Raw genomic sequence first — 17387 nt, 5'->3', positions numbered from 1 at the left:
TTAAAATAAAAAAAAAAAAAGTTAAAAAATTGAAATATTTAAATTTCAGTTTTCATTTTGTTCACCAAGTTGTATAAAATTAGATAAGAAATGTGGCCCACCAGCTATACACTATTTGCACTCAATGCTCGATAGCCTTGATAGCGTTAAAATTTAACTGTTTCCAGACTCAGCTGATGTCGACAAAGAGAAATGATTCACATGGAAGTTGTGGGGTTGAAACTGGAAAATAAGGATGCACTTTATTTGAAAGTGTTGGGAAGAAGGAAGGGGGGGATGGGAGTGGCCGGATTGAAATCGCGCACACACGCAAAATAAAAAGGCTAAAAAAATGCTGTGAAATGGACCTGTCCATTCAAAAAATAAAATAAAGCAAATCAACAATTACAGCCTGTATTATGTGAAAATTTGAAAAAAAAAATTGAAAAAAAAAATCCTGTTTGAATTTCATATTCAGAATTTTTTTCAAATCATTTCTTTCAACAGGAGATTTGTTTTTATCACATTCATGTTCGGAGCGCCGTTAAATTATGAAAAGTGTTTTATTTTAGTCAGTTATACCTTTTACAGTATGTTTGATTCACTGCCATTTAAAGTTAAACCCCTGCGTTTAAACAAACAAACAAAAAAACCTGGATTTCGTGTCTTCTCTGCCTTTATGCGGTTTTCTCATCCAATCCGTTAGAATTCAGTTCCTTCCTCTCCTCCTGAGGCCAGCTGGTGAGAAAGACACAAAAACAGCACGGATTAAATGCGACTCCAAAACTCATGTTAAAGCAATTTGCCTGCGCGAATATTCAAGTGTCACTGCCGTCTATAGACCGTGACATGGAAAAAAAAACAAAAAGCTCAGTGCAGCAGCAGCGGCGGCGGCGGCGGCGGCGAACGACGCTTCCCTCTCTGGAAATGTGAATCCCAAAACCTCCACCGGGGAAGCCGGATTGGAAGTAGGGCTTATGAAATACTAAATGAACACCAGCTGCGTTGGAAAGGGCGCCGAGTGTTCAGCGCAGCAGCTTTTGGTTTTGAAAACGGCGCGGCGGGATGGGGAGGGCGGCGAGAGAACGCACCCAGGGAAGTCAGCGTGAAGCAACAGTTGGACGCTTTGAGCGGATGCACGCTTATTTTCTTTTATACCGGGTTACGGTGGGTGAGAATATCATTACTGTTGGAGCAAAGCGACTGTCTGCAGTTGTTTTGCTTATCATACACTCGGGGGGGGGGGGGACGCCAAATATAATAAAAATCCACTGAGCAGAACCTTTAAAGCTCTTGCGGAGATAATATCTTATTTGTTACAGAGGAAGTGAATTTAAACTCCCATGCTTCTCCCCTCTATCGTGACGTAGCTTTAGGAGAAGAATTATCGAATGTGCTTACAAATGAAAAACAATGACTGATGAGCTTCAGAAATGCTGACAAGTGGATTTTTTTTTTCAACATTAAAAGCCACGCTTGTGTTTTCTGTTTGGAAGGATATGCTTTCCCCAAAACAAATTTGCGGTCTCTCCCATAATTCCATCGTTTTTTTTGACGAAGTTAAATGTGGGATCCTTAACAGCTGACTGAATTGTATCTTTACCGGAAAGTCTCCGTGGGGCTCCTCTTAACCTGCCTTCTGTAAAAGGTAAACAAACAAGCGCGTCACATCGCTGAGAGTTTATCTCTTGCCTCTCGCTGGGAACCCACACACTCACCTTGGATCAGTTTGCTGAGTCTGTCGCTGTCAAAACTGGGGTTTCCATTAATGGTGGTGATTTCTGAAACATCGGCACCTTAAAAGAAAAACGTATGTTGTAAAATTTGTATTTGAATCAAGTGAAATGTTGGAATCTGTTTGAGAGGGTTCACGAATTCCCCGACAAATCTAATAAAATAGACAAAAGCGTTTGGTAAAATAATTCATCCATTCATTATCTATACGGCTCTGTAAGTCTCCGGAGACGATCCCAGCCGTCGTCGGGCGAGAGGCGGATCGACACCCTGGGTCGATCCCAGGGCCGCATTTAGAGGCATACAACTCTCATCCACATCATTTAGGGTCTCCTGTGGAACTATTGCATGCTTTTGGACTGTGGGGAACCAGAGAACGTGGACAGACACGGGTGAAAACATGCAAATCCCACGCAGAAAGTCGCTCTGTGTGGGATTTTTTGGACGGATTCAATGCCGGGAAGTATTTGCTGCCAGGGAGAGGCGCTAACCTATCCGCCACTGTGCCGCCCTCATTTTAAATTACATCGAGATCATTGCAATTGTAAGCGCGAAATAAGAAAAATACATTCTTATAATGCTTGTTAAATGTGTTTACTGACCTTCCAGGGCTATGTTAGCGGTGCCGCTGCTGACTGAGTACTGAGGGCCTGGGAACGACATCATCCACAGGCCCGTTAGATAGGAAGCGGCCGTTGGCATGGTGACATCAAATCAAAAATGCTAATCTACCTGTGATCTCCCTGGTCACCTTGGTAATGGTTGGTTCGACTTCGATGACCCTCGTCACCTTGGTGATGGTCGGTTCGGCTTCGATGACCCTCGTCACTGTGGTAATTTGAGGTGCTGAAACAGCAGAGCAAAGTTTCACCCAACCGGGTCGACGAAAACGCGGCGATTTCGACCTTTTGGCAGATCCAAATGTGATTCTCCATCACAGCTTTCCTCTAAATAAGACACATTTTTCAGATCAATGCCTTTCATTTATCTAATTGTTCAGATTTTGGGTCAAATATTGATTTTTTTTTTTTTGTCTAAAGAGAAAGCTCCTCCGTCAAATTAATTTAGGAACATCTGATTTTTCTGATCGGGATTCACATGAAGACGATCAGATCATCTTTACTGTACCTTCAGGACAGAAAATGTAAAGCTGTTAAAAACAGTGAGGGATCTTTTTCGGGGAATTTAAATCATAGTGCAAAGCAAATATAGTGAGACAAAGAAATAAAAAAAAAGGTTACTTACCCATAAATGTCAGAGGGATTTCCTGGTATCTGAATCCTGAAATATACTGTGAATTAAAAAGGTAAAAAAAAAACACGGGATTAGACGTGATGACGATTTTGAACCCAAATGAAAATACCGCACTGAAGAAATATTACTAAAAAAGACATAAAAAAAACCCCTTTGCCCTTAAAAGGAGTTTTCCACAATAGTACCTTAATCTGCGTGTAACTGATGAGCCTCTTCAGCAACGCGAGGAGATCCTGGCTTCCGACGGGAATATCTGGAAGAGAGAGCGTCGGTCAGGAGGGGCCTGAAGACGGAGCGCGACCTGAAATTCTGGGAAAAAGGGGGTCAAGGCGTTGTACCTCTGGGATACAAGAGCTGGTGAACAAAGTGAACGACTCCGTTTGTGGCCATGACGTCGTAATCCGGGACTTGGACCGAATTCACTTGCATGGTGTCGTTCACCTGGGGGGAAACATCACATTATGACCGATGACAACCCAATACACGAAGTGTGCCGAAATCTGTGAGACTAAAAGTTGACTTGACGAGTCAAGCCAAAAAAATAAAACATCATCGTTCGCACAAAATCAGCATTACTCACATTACTTAATGATGGAAATACACGAGTTTGAATTAAGATGTGAAGATACTGGATACTTACAAACATGACTCTGAGGTTGCTTCCCTGGAGGGACTTGAGAAGATTCGTAACCCCCGCCTCCAAACCGCCACCGATGAAGACGCCGTTATTGATGTGGTACAAAAGAACAGTCCTGAGGGCGTTGATGTCGCCTGGAAAAGAAAATTGAAAAACATCAGCCGTCGCGTATTTACATCACCGTCCGAACTTTGTCGCTCGGCGGGCGTGTCGAGCCGGAGAGGGTTATTTACGTCGATCTTTCGGGAACGGAAAGTCGTCACGAGTTTCGCAACGTCCGCGGAAAAACAAGTCAACAAAAGCGGATAAAATCAACAGACGCGCGGAGGCAAGACAGCGATGACGCCGAAAATTCCGAGAGACGACTCGGTGAGACCTACTCCTCAGGAGCGCCAAGTCCCTCTCGCTCATCCCGGCGAAGGCCTTATCGCTCGGGGCGAACAGGGTGAAGTCTCCCTCCTGCCTCAGCAAGTCTGTGAGTCCGGCGTCTTCCATTAAAGAAAGAAAGATCCTGCGGCGGAGAGAAGAGAACAGCGTCTTGGCCGTGAACCGTCGCAGAAGACCGCGGAGGACCGACGTTGTGCAGCACCAGCGTTTTCTCACAGCCGCGCGTGTCATTTGGACTTAACGGAGAGATACGGAAAAGTCGCGGTCGGAGCGTTTACGCCGTTTTTTTTGTTTTTTTTTAATATCATACCCCACTTTCACTAAATTACCCTTCACTTACTTGAACCCTCCATTTTCGGAGAGAATCGTAAACATGGTTTTCTCCGCGGGTTTCAGCAGAGTCCTCATGAGATGCAGAGCCCCGTTGCTTCCTTCTTTACTGCCTCTTACCAGACAGGCGTTCTCGATGCACACGGCCTGCAGAAACGATCCACGGCGCAAAGGCAGGGGGGGGGATTAATGCTTTACCTCAAAGACATTGTGATTGATGGGCAAACGACAGAGGGAATGCATATAGTGTGTGTGTGTGTGTGTGTGTTTTGGCTCCCAGACTTCACAAGAAAGCGCTCACCGTGCGATAGATGAAGACCCTCAGGAACTTCCCCGAGATTGTCTCCAGCCGCTGGCCGTTATATAACTGTCCCAGTCCGATCTTATTCTTCACGACGTGGTTTTCCAGGATGATCTTGAGCAAACTCTGATCCATGGACATCACTTCATCTGGAGCGGCAAAGAAGAAGGTCGTTTTGTTTTTTGTTTTTTGCGCGGAAAACAGTGCCGTTCGGCGCCATTCCGTAGCATCCGATTCACGTGCCAAAAAAATCTGGACAAATGATCCCATTGGATTTAAAATATTAACTTAAACCCCCCCCCGTAGCTTTTCCTTTGTGCTTAACAACTTCTCTGAAGAGAAACACCTCCGCTCCGTTTAGGTGAATTCATGCAACATTATGATCAAAGGGAGAATAGGAATTGGCGAGGTCTCGGCAAATCAATAAATCATCCGAAGTTCCGCGAACGTGCCAGGATCTGATTCACATGTGTGTCGGGGCAGTGAGGAAAAATAAAAAAATATATAAATTTTCCCTTTTCTGTTGTTGACTGTGAGAGAGAGTGCAATATTGAGACATCCGTGCAAAAAAAAAAAAAAAAAAAAAAATGGAGGAAAAAACAACTTGTGATATTTTACTCACCGTCGAAGACAGAGTTAAAGGGAGCCAGGAGGGTGTATTCCGCCTCCGGTCTCATGGCGGCAGAAATCCCAAGCTCGGACACCATGTCACCGAAGGTTGACTGGGAGTCCCCAACCAGCTCCAGCACCTGCTTGGCTTAAGACGCGGAAAGAATCGCGGCAGCATTTAAATCCCCAACATGGATGAAGCCGTGGATTGAATGACTTGGTACCGACCTGCGTCCGGCATGAGCACTTGGTCGATGAGGTGGATGACACCGTTGGTGGTGACGATGTCCTTCTTGAGCACCATCTTAACTCCGTTGACCGTTACGCTCTCGCCGTCGCAGCCGACCTCGATGGTGTTGCCCTCCAGGGTCTCGTAGGTGGTGCCGGCCATGATGGCCTCGGAGCACTGGACGGAGTTCAGGATGTGGAAGTTCAGGAAAGCTGAAAATGGAGGCAATCGTGGTCAATGTTCCCTCTGAGCTGCGCAATTGCGCGCCACTCGCACGATCCAGCGCAGCGAGCGCAATGCAAATAAATTAGATACATAACATATTTTTCTGTATCATTTTGCTGTGTAACTGTGTCCAGCCAATCGTACGATCCGATGCAATTACGCTACGCAGCCAATCCCCGCATTGATTGTACTTGCGCACGTTCTCTGCCCATACACGCTATATAACAATAATAACAGTGTGGCGGAGTTACGTGACGCTAATGCTAACATGCTAATGTGATACGTCCACTCACCAAACCAGTAAAAAAGAAATGCAGTTCTTTCAAGTTGGACTGGCTGTCGGAGTACGTGCAAATAAAAGAACAAGCGGTGAACTTGGGTGAGATTTTTTTTTCTTTTTTGAGTTAGAAAGGTCTGCTCTGCAAAACATACGGCGAAGCTAAAGTAGTAAGCTAGTTTTCTGATGCAAAAATAGGGTTCACAAATGGACGCTACGATCCTAGGTGTGATGCTAGTGTGTGTCCACAGCGTGCACATCTAATGTTGCTCACAGGGAGGTTGTCATTACGCCCAGACATGAAAAATTTGGGAACATTTGTCATGGTATGTAGCCACGGTACATCAATGCGGATCGGAGGGCTTATTTTTACACGGCAGCCGAGGGCACAAAACCCTGGGAACCTGAGGACCCCTTACATCCCCGCGGTCCTCGAGCGAGATGACATCGAATTTCCTAACAGTTTTGACCAAATCCGTGTGATCTAATCTCATCTCGCGCAGCAAGGTACGTCTCGGTCTGCCGACAATTCGACCGGAGTTGGCTCAAAACAGCTGTTTCCTGTTTCCCAGCAATAACATGGAACGAGTTAATGTGAAAAACGTAAAGACTCCACTCTGGTTGGCCACACGAAAACTTTCATTTGTTTTAATTATGATGACTGACTGACGTTCCTCGACATGGTCGCCGGTTGTTAAAACTCATTACTCTCAACGTGAGAAAAAAATTATGCCGACTAATGTCTTGCGTTTTTAAAACTTTCCAGCCGCAGTGACGTGTACGATTTGTAACAGGATACTCATTTTATATGACTCTCCCGCACAGTTTTGTAATCTTAAACCAAACGCGATGTGTGAAAATCCCACATTCCCCGTGCAGACTGTTGTGGATTCATCTGTTTCAAATTGGACAAGACTGACTGAACCTGTGGAAAAAAAAAAAAAAAAAAAAAAAAACACAAACTTATTTATGAGTAACAGAGGAAACATGGAACCTGGTAGTCATATGGCCATGTTTGCCACAGTTACCATTCAGTCCAACAAGGCATCCACCTCTGTGCTGGAGATGTAATGTTTAAAATAACAGAGTGAGCCTTCCCGTCGGGCATCAGTGATAAAACGCCGCGGCGTGTAAATGTTTAGTTCACCTTGGAGGACCTCTTTGTTGGTCTTGAGTCTGTCGAGCACATCGCTGCCAAGCCTGTCGAAGGCCTGGTTGACGGGGGCGAAGAGAGTATACTGTCCCGATTCACCCAGCTTCTCCAGCAACCCCGAACCCTGAACCAAATCCTAAATGGAGAATTCACCAGAGGGACATCGTGCAATCAGAAATTCAAACATCACTTCTGGAATCGAATTTCCACGAATTTCTTTGCGCGTACGCTCAGGGAGCTCAGTTCGTCGTCCACGTCGATGACGTCCTGGATCGTGTTCCCGACGGCGCTGATGACGCGGTCGATGACGTGCACCACGCCGTTGGTGGAGACCTGGTTGCCGTGGATAATCCTGGCGCAGTTCACGGTCACCACCTGGATGCAGAACGTGCGCGGTGAAGCAACAGCACATTGGCGCTACGGCAATGACGACGTAATGTCGTAACCGACCCCGTTGGAGTAATGGTTGATATGGAGGCCGAGGTCGTTGTACATGGACGTGACGGTCATTCCGTTCTTCAAATCTTTGGTCAAGAGGCGCTTGTTGGCCATGTGGAAATGCAGCGCATTGTACAACTCGATGTTGACGTTGCTAACAAGCGCGCTCCTCATATCCTGTAGGGGCAGGAAGACGATACCCTTAAACCCCAACCCACGGTCAGATGAACCGTCTCCTTAAATTTGTCCTCGCTCACCTCATCCAAGGCCTCCCATGCCTCGTTGCTTGGCGCGAAGAAGGTGTACGATCCGGGACCCTCGATCTCGGGCCTCAGCTTTGAGATGTCCGAATACTGTTGGGTGGAGGTGGCTTTTACGAGACCCAGCGTGCCGTACACGTGGTCAATCGGGGCCACTGGGAAAGAATTTTACAATGTACATCATTAGGTGTGAGTATGCGTGGCTTCTAATAACGGAAAAAAAAAAAAAAAAACTTTTACGATATCAGGCGCTTGAAAAGGAAGGACTCAATGTGTTGACAATATGCAAAGGCATCTTCAAGCAGTTTAATGGGACTGGGGAAGAGGAAGGGCTCACTTTTGGAAACTGACTCTTAACACTTAACAGACTGTACCTGCAGGGCAACCGGGCAATCCTTCCAGCTTCATGTAACCAGGACAGCACTCATAAAGCACAACCCTGTGGGGGGAAATCGCCCAAATTTAGGGAGAAAAACAAGGGTATCACCTCAAATAAGAATTTCAAAATGCTGGCCGCAATGTTTTTTTTCGATATCGCCGCGTAAGAAACGTGTTTTTTTTATCCGACTGCCAATGGAATCGCTGTTCAGTGTTAGTCTCCGGGGTATTTAGTGTTTCCAGATGTTGAAGATAATATACTTCTTCGCTAAAAAAAGAACATGTGATCCACCGTCCCGGGCAAAATCTAATGGAAAGGTTGCATCACGGATTATGCTAACATCACAGTAGTAGGTTTATATAACCAAGACCTCCCTTTTGAAGCTGAACAATTGGTTTGGACTCCCTTTGGATTTTGGTTAACCTTGGAAAAATGAGAGATTTTGGACCCGGAGGACTGGAGTGTAATTAGAGTTGAGCATTGGGACATTCTGGTTGATGCACAGAGTGTTTAAAGAGTGACGATGCTTATGGAAACTGCTGAACTACGCGTAACGTTTTTTTTTTTTTTTTTTTTTAAGCGCTCTCGATCATTTGAAGACCTAACATTTTGTTGTCCGTATTCAGATTAATTGAAAGCAGATGAAAAATGTGTGTTTCGCAGTTTCTCGTCTCTGCTTTAATAGCACTGTACACCGTAGCCTGGGGATGACGGTAAAGAGCAGCTGCTGGTTATAAACTTCTATATACCAAAAGCGTGCGCGGGTCTCAGCACGCCGGGGCCGAGCGTTTTTCTCGACACGCGGCTAGATCAGTCGTGGAAAACGACATTTCTCGCGAAACGGCTAACAACGGGGTCCGTGAGTCGTGTACGAAGATACATGTAGTGAGGATAAATAATAGCACATGCAGCTGATCAATGAGGGCAACCTGGTTTTAGTTAGAAAGGCTTCATCGCTATTTCAGCTCAACTAAAACAATAGCCACAGATGTCAAGAATGGTGTTAAATGCTTTTGTCTAACGAACTCCTTGTGTATGAGTGAGCAGTGAAAGAAGCACCAGTATATTAGCCTCTGTTTGGATGTAAACAGTGGGTCTATTCAACATTAAATCCATATGCACGCTTAATTAAATAAGTTCGGGAGGGTTGCGGCGGTTCTCCTCATCGGCGATTTCGCCATAAAACCCGAACATCGGGGACGAACGCATTTCCCAGTTATTAAAAAGACGTTACAAACAAAGTAGTTAGTCGCACATCAATCACTTTGAGTCTTTCCATCTCGGGAGAGGAGACTTCAAGCGTCGACGTGCCTCCTTAATGCGGTCGGCGGTTTGTCTATCCGCTGCAGAGTTCTCAGATGGGCGACCCGAGGCCTCCGGGTCATTGCTAATTGCACCTTCTTAACAGTTGTATGTGAATCTAAATGATTGTAGTCAAAGGGGGCTGGGATCAGATCCGGTTAAAGAAATTTAAAAAAAAAAAAAAACCCGTTGGGGCAGAGTCAGCAGAAACCCCCTCTGCAATGCTCTCCCACACAGAAAAAATTGTGTCTGGCCATGCAATTGGAAACTTTTGCTTTCTCAGCGTCTCCCCCCCATTTCTGAAAAAAACTGTTCCACTGTAGATTCATGATAACTTGGTCAAACATAATAAATCCTCTGTTGGCTGCAATCAAATGCAATCTGTCGCTAATAGGCAGTTTGGTAACCTGATTGTACCAGGCCTTTCTGGAGGTTGGGATATGCTGGGAGCAGCAATGTTCTTCTTTGGTGTTACGGTGAAATCGAGTCTTGCGGATCCCTTTCCAGCAAAACTAAAAAGTGAAATACAAGACCTTTTTCAAGCAATTTTGGTCATCTTCTATATCTGCTCTTTGTCACGCTCTTGTCCCTGTTTTCCATTTCTTCAATGAGTTTCAATTTAAGGAATGGCCTTTGGTTTGATATTGAATTAAAAACTTCTTACCCGCACGGAGTTACCCTGACATCACGTCAGCTCGTCGGATGAGACGGAAAAATACGAATCGATCGTGGCGTTTTTGGCGTTTTTGACCGTACGCCGATCAGTGCGCACGATTCTATCCCAAAATACTGATGATTTAAAGCAAACTAATCAGAGAGAACACACAAACACACACAGGGTTCATCTTCTCTTCATCATAAAATGACTAATGGCACTTATAAATCGTCTAGTGTAAAATATTATAGCAGATTGTGAGTAGAGAATCAGTAAATAAATAGACTAGGAAGTTAAGTTTTGGGTCAAGCGTGTTTTTCGTTTTACTTCTACCGTCCCTGTCAATAGACAGATAAATAAAGAAATATATCGCGTTTGGGGCCGTGAGGTATTTTTCCTGGCCGGTTCCCGTTCTGTCATTTGTCAAGTTAACTGTGCATCGTGAAGGAGTGCGTGCACGAGGCTCCCGGTACGACTCATTCGCCACTCAAGCGTGGAAACTGTATATGGATATGTGCATGTGTGTGTGTGTGTGTGACACAGAGAGTGAGAGGGAGAGAGACGAGGGGATTGCAAAAAAATAAAACATCCGTACTTTGTCACAAAAGTGCTGAGGTGCTGGAACAAGGGCAGAAAATGACTGAACTGAAGGCTTTTCCATTCATGAGTACATTTGGCGTTTAACGGCCACATCCTGGATCCGGCGGTTCACCGCAGCCGTATCCAACGACAACCCCCCCCCCCCCCGCCCCCCCCAACCCTAACCTAGAACTTATATAATCAAACCGACCCACGACTTTATTGGCTATGTCGGTAAACGCATTGAACATTTCATTCTACTTCAAATAAAACAGGTCCGTTTTTTTTTTTTTTGTTTGTTTTTTTTGTTAGAAAAAAAAAAAAATTGTACAATCAGATTGAATTTGCTAATGGGTTCGCTTGAAAGAGTTCGACTGCCGGGAACACTTACGCTTTCTTTCCACAGATGGACTTGCGGTACCAGTTGCGACAAGTGCTAAAGTACTTCTTCTTGGTCCCCAAGACTTGCTGGAGCGCGCAGACGTTGGGTCTGATGAGCGAAGAACGTGGAGAGGAGAGGAAGCGTAAGAAAGAGTGCGGAGACTGACGGACGGAAAAAACAAGTGGAAAATCCAAAAGAATCCACTCGTCAATTATTTTTGTGACAAGCGGGGCCAGCTGGGCGAGACACCAGACCGTCACATGTGACTGATTATCCGGTAACAATCCTTGCCGTTTCAAAAACATGCTTAATTTGAGTAACGGCATCCACATCTGCATCACATATGTGAAAGAAGGGCCGGGGGCGACGGAATTCTCAAACACTGTTTTATTCATTTATTTTTAATTTATGGTGCTACCCGAAAGCTATAATCCAATTGGAAGATAGCTGTTTCGGTAAAACCCTTTAATTTTGAAGCATCGACGAGCAATTGATATTTGGTAAATATTTGCAACTGCAGAATTGACAGGGTGCACTTTTCAAAGAAATATAGGCAACTTTAAATACAGCATATGTATATATAATAAAAAAAAAAAAAAATAGAAAAAAATACAACTTTAAGGCATGCAATTTGTAAAACAATGTGATGTTCCAAGCATGTAAAAAAAAAGAAAAATAATTATAAAAAAAAAAATAAAAAAAATGATGCCACCAGAATAAAAGATGATGAGATTCTCACCCTTCTTTCTTCGCCCTGATGCGACTGTGGGAGACGATTTTGTCGTACGCAGAGGAGTCAGCCCTGTCAAAGGTGGACAGCAGACAGAGTGCAAAAGCGGCCAAAAAAAGGAGCTTCATGGTTGCTTCCCCTCGTGAACCCCCTCCAGACCCAGAGTAAAGGAGACGGGGCTTCGAGCGGGAGTTTTTATACTGCAGTCTCACCTCCGCTCAGGGGTGATGACAACATTTCATGCTCATGCTTGGACCACCCAGGACCTTTTCAAAAAAGCACGTTTCATCGCACAGGCAGAGCCTCTCCTTTGAAGAAGAATTATTTAGATAAGTATTTATATTGAGACTATTTTTGGAAACATGGTATAAACATATTAAAACATAAAATACATAACGTTATGCCGGAGGCGTACGGTCAGGACCAGAGTCACGTCTCGGAAATGTCTCTTTTATGGATTTGTTAGACAAAAGCCCGTCATCTTTAAATTCACCCACGTTACTGTTGTAAATATGCATTGGGTTTAACTAATATTTGATAAATCGTGTCATTTTAAGAAGATATGATCTAATAAATCAAGGGTGGGAATTCTTACATTGATAGTAAAAAAATGTAAAAAAAAACCTACACAACCCTATAAATATCACATCCTTTGCGTTGGATGTTAAAATCTTAATCACAAAACACATGACAATGTATTTCTGCATATGGTCACACATACGGTCCCTGCTGTGCAGATGGAAAACACAGGACGCAGAATCCCCAGAAGTCTTGATTAACGTGCATGAAGCAGGAGAAACATTACATGAGGTCAAAGTGGAACAAGCGCCACTTAGCGGTGGCAACATTTCAGAATGTAGTTGGCGCCACTTGGTGGTGGGAGGGAGTGCAGCCGTTCTCAGGCTGCTGAAGTTTCCTGCACATGAACGCCGCAATCATTGCAAACCATGAAAAAAGCGTGCATTTTCCACGCAGGGGTAGGAAATTCGGACTTCCCGGCCAGCTTTTGATCATTCATTCATTCATCAGTTAGCCTATCCCGGCTGTCACCGGGCGAGTCGACCGCATGGCCACGTGTGGAGACCCGCAACCGTTTACATGACATGTAGACATAAACGACCATTCGCTCTCATTCGCATGTCGTACGGAGACATATAACCGTTCGCTCTGACGTGACATATGGCCAGATGGCCACCAGCTTGTTTTTTTTCGGACTGCGGGAGGAAACCGGAAAACCCATGCAGACCCGCGGGAGAACGTGCAAACCCAAGCCCTCCGGTCAGAATCGAACCGGAGACCTTCTTACGACGGAGGCGGGCGCGCTAACCCCGGCGCAGCCCTTTTTGATCATTATTTTCATCGTAATCACAAATGCTGTCGGACCATTTTGTTTTGAAGCGACGAAGCCCGACCTCATGTGTCAAACATATCAAACGCTAACCCTAACCGCCACCGCTAATGATGTGATATCTGAAATGTTGCTGAAGGGGTATTATTACATTTTCCAATCCGACAAACAGCACGAAAACTCAAGTGTCAGATAAATATATCCTGTCCTCTCTCCTCAGTGAGTGGATGTCGAAAACGCCTCATCCATTTATTTATTTATTTTTTGCATCGCTTTTTTTTTTTCTTTCTTTTCAGTCAAAATCTCTAAATCCAAAACTCTTAAGCCTCCAGTCCGCCGCTCGCTAATCCAACGCCGTCGCCAGATGAGTCCCTGAACGTTTCCCTTTCAATACGCTTCCCATTGTTTCCATTGAAAAGATCACATCCGCTGTCAGATGGCACTATCCAAAGTCTGAATTCTTTCATTGCTTATATTATTACACATTTCCAAATAACCTTGCCTTAATTGCGTAATAATAATGATATATAATTTGTTTTTTTTTGAGTTTTGGGTCTGTTGGATTTACGAAACAAGACGTTCGGGGCGTCCGTTGTTGCAAGAATCCCAGATACGGGACGATGTCGATCAGGAACCGCAGGGGACGTTCTGTTACCGAACACAAATCAAAAAAAAAAGGAAGGTACATGAAGTTCTCAAACCGGATCCTGGGGAAACGAAAAATAGGATGATCAATGGATAAGCAAACACCGGATGGACACAACACCTTTCCCCCGTGACTCCGGACAGAGCGAATACAAACTGAGCTGATTGGAAAATAAAAAACAGATGCACGACACGAAGGGAAGACGAGGATCCGAACGGACGCCGATTGTCGGAGGAGCCAGAACCGATGAGTAGACCGTCATCCGTAAACAAATGACTTCAATCATTCCTTCTCCCCGTCGTTCGTCCTCTTCTCGAGCCAGATGTTGAAAGATAAGCGGGAGGGAAACGTCTCCATCCCTTATTTTTTTTATAGATTATAAAAAGGCCGTGGGAAGACGCAAAGAAAGCAATCAGAGTGAAGAAGATGATGCATTCACACACCAGCGTGAACTTTATTAGACAGGACATTTAGAAACCCGAATCCATTAAATCCTCAGCCGGGCACGTTATCTCCCCTTGAATCTCAAAGGCTGGAATATATTAACTTTACAATCCTGGCATTCCGACGAGCGGACGGCTTTTTGAATCGAAAAGCCGGCCGTGCGAGGGAAATAATGCCGCAAATGAACTCGCCGCGGCGATAATTAAATCCTCCGCGACCTAAGCACTTCCAGCATACCGCCCTCGTTCATTTCATTTTCGTACATAAATTCACAAAAAAAAAAAAAAAAAAAAATGCATCGTATTGAATAGATACGGTCAGTTGAAGTCTTTGCGTATTGGTATGTCAGAAGGTTGTCTTTGAATCTGAAAGGTTGAAACGCATCCGGATTTAGCCGAGCTCTTATAACCGACATTTAAAAAAGTTTTCCGAGGCGGCGGCATTTACTCCCGAGACTTTATCGCAACCGGGTTTGTTTTTTTTTTTTGTTTAAATATTTGAAGGTGGTTGTATATCGGCGGCCTTTGGAACCAAGGACAAAGGCGAGAGGCCGGTAGGTTGAGGGAACTTCGGAAAGGGAAGGACGATCGAGAGGACGTTTATTCATTCAAAAGCACAACTAGCGGTGATGACAATGCAACCTGGTCTTTGTTCGCTGTCGGCTAGTGCTCTCTAGGTGTGCGACTCAAGGATTAAAACCAAAATAAACAATGAGGCGAACGAAAATCTAGCGTGCTACGATATCGTTCTTTTCCAGCACAAAACTGACTGATGCACTGAAGTGCACGGCGCAGATATAAACTGAATGGTTTTCCAAACCCTCATTCATTTTGGTGAGTCACAAAGCGAGGTGAGCGCTCAAAAACAAAATCCAGATCAATTCATCATTTTTTTTTTTGCAAGTCTTTTGGAAACACCCTGCTTTGTTATTTGGCGCCGCTGCATCGCGGGGTAGTTCTGTATTTTTGTTTGCTATGTATTTCTTTGGCCTATTGTGCACCCGTATCGCTGCGCTACGCTCGGTGCTTGCAAAGGAGTCGTACTTTTAACCTTAAATCGTCGGTTTTGAAAACACCCTCGAAAGAATTATTTATCATTCAGTTGGTTACCTTGTTAGTCCTTCTTATCCATGAAAACGTAAGTTTTAATATCTTTGTTGTGGGTTCCTGGGCCATCTTGACGGATCATCAATTGAAAAAAAAATATATGAAATTAACCCTTAAGAGAATTAGATAAAAAAATATAATGTTTTTACATCACCTGACTATTACTTAGGAATAGTGGAACACATTTATCAAATAACTTTTTAAAGTGATACCCGATTACCAAGACGGGTATTGTCCTATTTGGTCAATATTTGTACCGGCTTTGGTACAAAGCTTTGTATTATTAGTTTGTATTATTTGTATTAATGCATCTTAGTTTGAATTAAACTGAAAAAAAAATACATTGTCGTTTACGTCTCCGTGCCGTCTGGGCAGTGACGTCATCTGGTTGCACTGGCCTCGGCATCATTCGTTTTTCCGACCGCTGAAAAAACATGTCATTTGTGCAACCCTTATCATTTAAACCTGAGATAAACGTGAGCCAGGAGGATAACACTGAGGACAGAAGTCAAAATGAGCTTCACAATGAAGACCATCAAAAAGGCAAACAGCCAAGAGCCGACCAAAGTCGCTGGTGTGTGTGTGCAGCAATTGCGTTGCTATGCTAACCCTAAACTTACAGACCGCTGTGCTCACTGGTGACTCATCGTCAGCTTCCTCCATGATCGTGCTGCTGCCTTGTTTTTTGTCATCAGATGCAACTTCGGCAGTAGTGGGTTGTTGACATCCTCGCAGGAGAACATCTAACGTCTCCTGTCCGTGGCATTTCGTAGAGCAGGCTTCATTTGTTTCCCGTCGAGCTTTTGTCCGCTTGTGAAAGAAAAGCACAGCATTTGACTTCGGTCTCCATTTAAAACTAGCAGCACCTGTGAGCTCTTCTAGCAGCTGAGGTCGGCATCACATTTTTTTTTGGGAAACTGCACTCAAAAGCACCACAATGTGGCCTTTTTAATCCTGCAGAGCAGAGGTGTCAAACTCATTTTGCTTCCAGGGCCACCTACGGCCTACTTTGATGTTGAAGGGGCCGGACCAGTAAAATCATTGCATAATTACCTAAAAGTAACTCAAATGTTTCCAAATTTTTTCTTTGTTTTAGTGTAAAGGACAACAGGTCAACTACAAAAATCTTTTTTCTGTAATGAACCGTTTCTTTAAAAAAATCATGATGAACAATCTGAGATACATTAAGAAAAACAAATGCAATTTCAACAAGACTATGCCTCGGTTCTGTCTTTTCAGTTCTCTGAGCATTTTGTTGCATTTTTCGCCACGGCGAGACTCACAGTGGCACCAAAGACTTGCTGGATCCACACCAAGCATACAGAGGTTTCTTATTAACCTCAACAAACAAATAAGAAGTGATCCATTTTTCTTGCAAAACCAAACACTTCATGTCTACTTTTCTCTTTCCTGACGACGGCATCTTGCCGATGAGGTTGTCGGGGCCAACGGAAAAGCGGGTAAAGTTCTAACAATAAGTAAAAAGACTATTTACAAACCCGGAAACAGCATTAGTGTAAGTAAGAGTCACATATGCTGAGTCACATCGTGTTGTGCCGTTTTGCTAACACTGACTACAACACTGCGCTCCTTGCAGACAATATAGGAACTGCATTTTTATTTAAAAATGTATTTAACTGCATTTTAAATATTTTTTTCATACTTTTTTGGAAATTGTAGATTTATTCCACGGGCTGGACTGGACCCCCTGGCGGGACGGTATTGGCCCGCGGACCGTACGTTTGCCACCCCTGCTGTAGAGTGAAGGTTAACACCAGCGGAAAACGAATGTTTACACAATGCAACCAACTTACGTCATCAACGCAACATGCATTGCACTGGTAAAACTGTGTCTATAGTTTAAAATATGTGTTATAAATCGTGATTTTTGAAGAAATAGTTCATCAAACGTTTTGTTTTTACAACGCATTTTAGTATGACATGAGCAGTTAAGCATATTTATGCCAATCCTTCAAGTCACGGTTCCCTTTTTCACCCTTTTT

At 44.1% G+C, this 17387-nt stretch overlaps 1 protein-coding gene across 2 annotated transcripts; it reads right to left on the bottom strand.

Moving 5' to 3' along the window:
* Positions 1–223: 223 nt before the first annotated feature.
* Positions 224–11991, bottom strand: postnb (periostin, osteoblast specific factor b). Of its 2 annotated transcripts, XM_086164802.1 has the most exons (21): positions 11850–11991; positions 11120–11218; positions 8188–8252; positions 7811–7968; positions 7566–7730; positions 7344–7490; positions 7110–7251; positions 5460–5672; positions 5245–5379; positions 4623–4771; positions 4332–4468; positions 3985–4115; positions 3608–3738; positions 3306–3408; positions 3153–3220; positions 2959–3004; positions 2446–2559; positions 2316–2363; positions 1698–1775; positions 1583–1618; positions 224–717 (listed from the first exon to the last, which is right to left on the bottom strand). In XM_086164802.1, exons 1-21 carry the CDS (start codon positions 11966–11968, stop codon positions 689–691), a joined length of 2313 nt encoding a protein of 770 aa, XP_086020928.1. In that variant the 5' UTR covers positions 11969–11991; the 3' UTR covers positions 224–688. The 2 variants fall into 2 exon arrangements, with proteins under 2 accessions (XP_086020928.1, XP_086020929.1); XM_086164803.1 differs by lacking the exon at positions 1583–1618.
* Between the last annotated feature and the right edge of the window lie 5396 nt (positions 11992–17387).

This window comes from Fistularia commersonii, chromosome 18 (assembly GCF_037954325.1).
Source record: "Fistularia commersonii isolate RoL2024-O1a breed Wild chromosome 18, RoL_Fcom_v1.0, whole genome shotgun sequence".
Lineage (NCBI taxonomy): Eukaryota > Metazoa > Chordata > Actinopteri > Syngnathiformes > Fistulariidae > Fistularia > Fistularia commersonii.
This window is presented reverse-complemented; position numbering and strand designations above follow the sequence as displayed.

Coding starts and splice junctions, on each gene's coding strand:
- postnb (XM_086164802.1), bottom strand. CDS start 11,968: ATGAAGCTCCTTTTTTTGGCCGCTTTTGCACTCTGTCTGCTGTCCACC. Junction 3,409..3,607: donor GCAACCTCAGAGTCATGTTT/GTAAGTATCCAG, acceptor GTTTCCCCCCAG/GTGAACGACACCATGCAAGT. Junction 3,005..3,152: donor TCAGTTACACGCAGATTAAG/GTACTATTGTGG, acceptor TTTAATTCACAG/TATATTTCAGGATTCAGATA.